At 37.1% G+C, this 1,596-nt stretch overlaps 1 protein-coding gene across 1 annotated transcript; it reads left to right on the top strand.

Moving 5' to 3' along the window:
* Window positions 1–291: 291 nt before the first annotated feature.
* LOC134203249 (uncharacterized) lies at window positions 292–703 on the top strand (the record flags this gene model as incomplete). Its single annotated transcript, XM_062678126.1, has 2 exons — window positions 292–462; window positions 522–703. Coding segments are annotated over 2 exons (186 nt in total), but the record flags the coding sequence as incomplete, so codon positions are not given.
* Window positions 704–1,596: the final 893 nt, after the last annotated feature.

Raw genomic sequence — 1,596 nt, 5'->3', positions numbered from 1 at the left:
ACTCTAAGATCCATTTTTTGGATTGTTTTTTTTTTCTTGACGTATCAGAACAGTTCTGGATTAAAATCATGATGTCAAAAAGCTTGTGGACATCTCGTGTATCTATCATTTTATTTTTTGCAGTTCATAACCCCGCAAATGATATAAAACAATTAAGTTCATCCGAACATTATCAAATTGCATATATATCGATAAGGATATCGGGCAGAATTTTAAATTTTTGCCATTATTACTGATAGACTACAGTAATTTATTACCTAATATTATAATCTCATTATCTTATATTTACAGACCATAAGACGACAACAGCAATTGGAAGCGGCTGAGCGTCGGCGAGTAGAGAATGAATCGAGAGGAATCAAGGATGTTGACAAAGTACGCCGTATGCAGCAAAAAGCGGAAGAAACAGCTAGAAGGGAAGATGAAGCAGCACGAATGGGCGGTGGACAACCTGCTTTGAGGGTAACACTTTGACAAAAAAAATCAAAAGGTGAATCTAATAATTATCTCTCAATTTTTAGTGGCAGCAAGATTAATGAAAACATCACGATGCTTATTACGTCAACCAAAAATCAAGATATGTGCATTGGGTAGTTCATCGTTTCTTTATTCAAATATTCAATACGTTGTGTCTTGTAGATATAGATAATGTGCATGATTCAAGTTTGGAAATTCCACATAAAAGCAAGATTTAAGTTAAGTACATATACATTATGTACTTCATTTTTTGTCTATAACTTTTATACCTTAATCAAACTTTATCCTATGATATAGATTGCAGTATGAATAGACGATAGAAATTTCACCGAAATCTCAACAGCAGAACTGTTCGGTGAATATTTTTACAGATTTTCTGTGGTTTTGACAGTTGAACAAAGGAAAAATCGCTGAAAATTTTGTGAAATAATTACCGCTAAATTATGCTGTTGAGATTTCGATGAATTGAAGCAAAAATCACCGAAATCTGTTAAATGATTTAAGTGTGTTGGATTCGCTTATATCCAGCTTTTCGCGCACGGTAATGGCGGCTTCTGTGGGTTTCAAAGTGTATCCGTCCCTGTACTTCTTTGACATCTGGCTTGGGTTTGACAATCCGTTTTCCTCTTTTCCAGGATAAGAGGAGAGGTTCATCAAAATGTCAAACCCAAGCCAGATGTCCAAGGAGTACAGATGTCAAACAAGCCAGATACCCAAGGAGTACAGGGACAGAAACACTGAAACCCACAGAAGCCGCCATTGCCGCACGCGAAAAGCTGGATAGATACGAATTATATGGTATTGTAAGTGAAAAATTAAAAAAGTGGGGATTCGTTGGTACCATAATGCAAATCTTACGCAATCCAAGGGTGGTATTGCGCACTTCGACTCGAAAAGAGCAAACTATGCAAACTGTCATACGAAAGAGCTGTCGAAAAGAGATGCGCAATAAGAACGTGCAGCGAATGGACACAATGACGTTTGAGCGGTGAGCTGTTTACTTAAAACGAACACTTTTTCATACATCGACTTCATTCAAAATGAATTCCTGCACCGCTCAAACATCAAATAATGAACCTATGCACTGCCCTATGAGCTGTCTGAGCTCGTCCAAATGAC

This window comes from Armigeres subalbatus, unplaced genomic scaffold (genome assembly GCF_024139115.2).
Source record: "Armigeres subalbatus isolate Guangzhou_Male unplaced genomic scaffold, GZ_Asu_2 Contig1717, whole genome shotgun sequence".
NCBI classification, from domain to species: Eukaryota; Metazoa; Arthropoda; class Insecta; order Diptera; family Culicidae; genus Armigeres; species Armigeres subalbatus.
The sequence above is the reverse complement of the archived record's forward strand: the minus strand, read 5'-3'. Positions and strand labels throughout refer to the sequence as shown.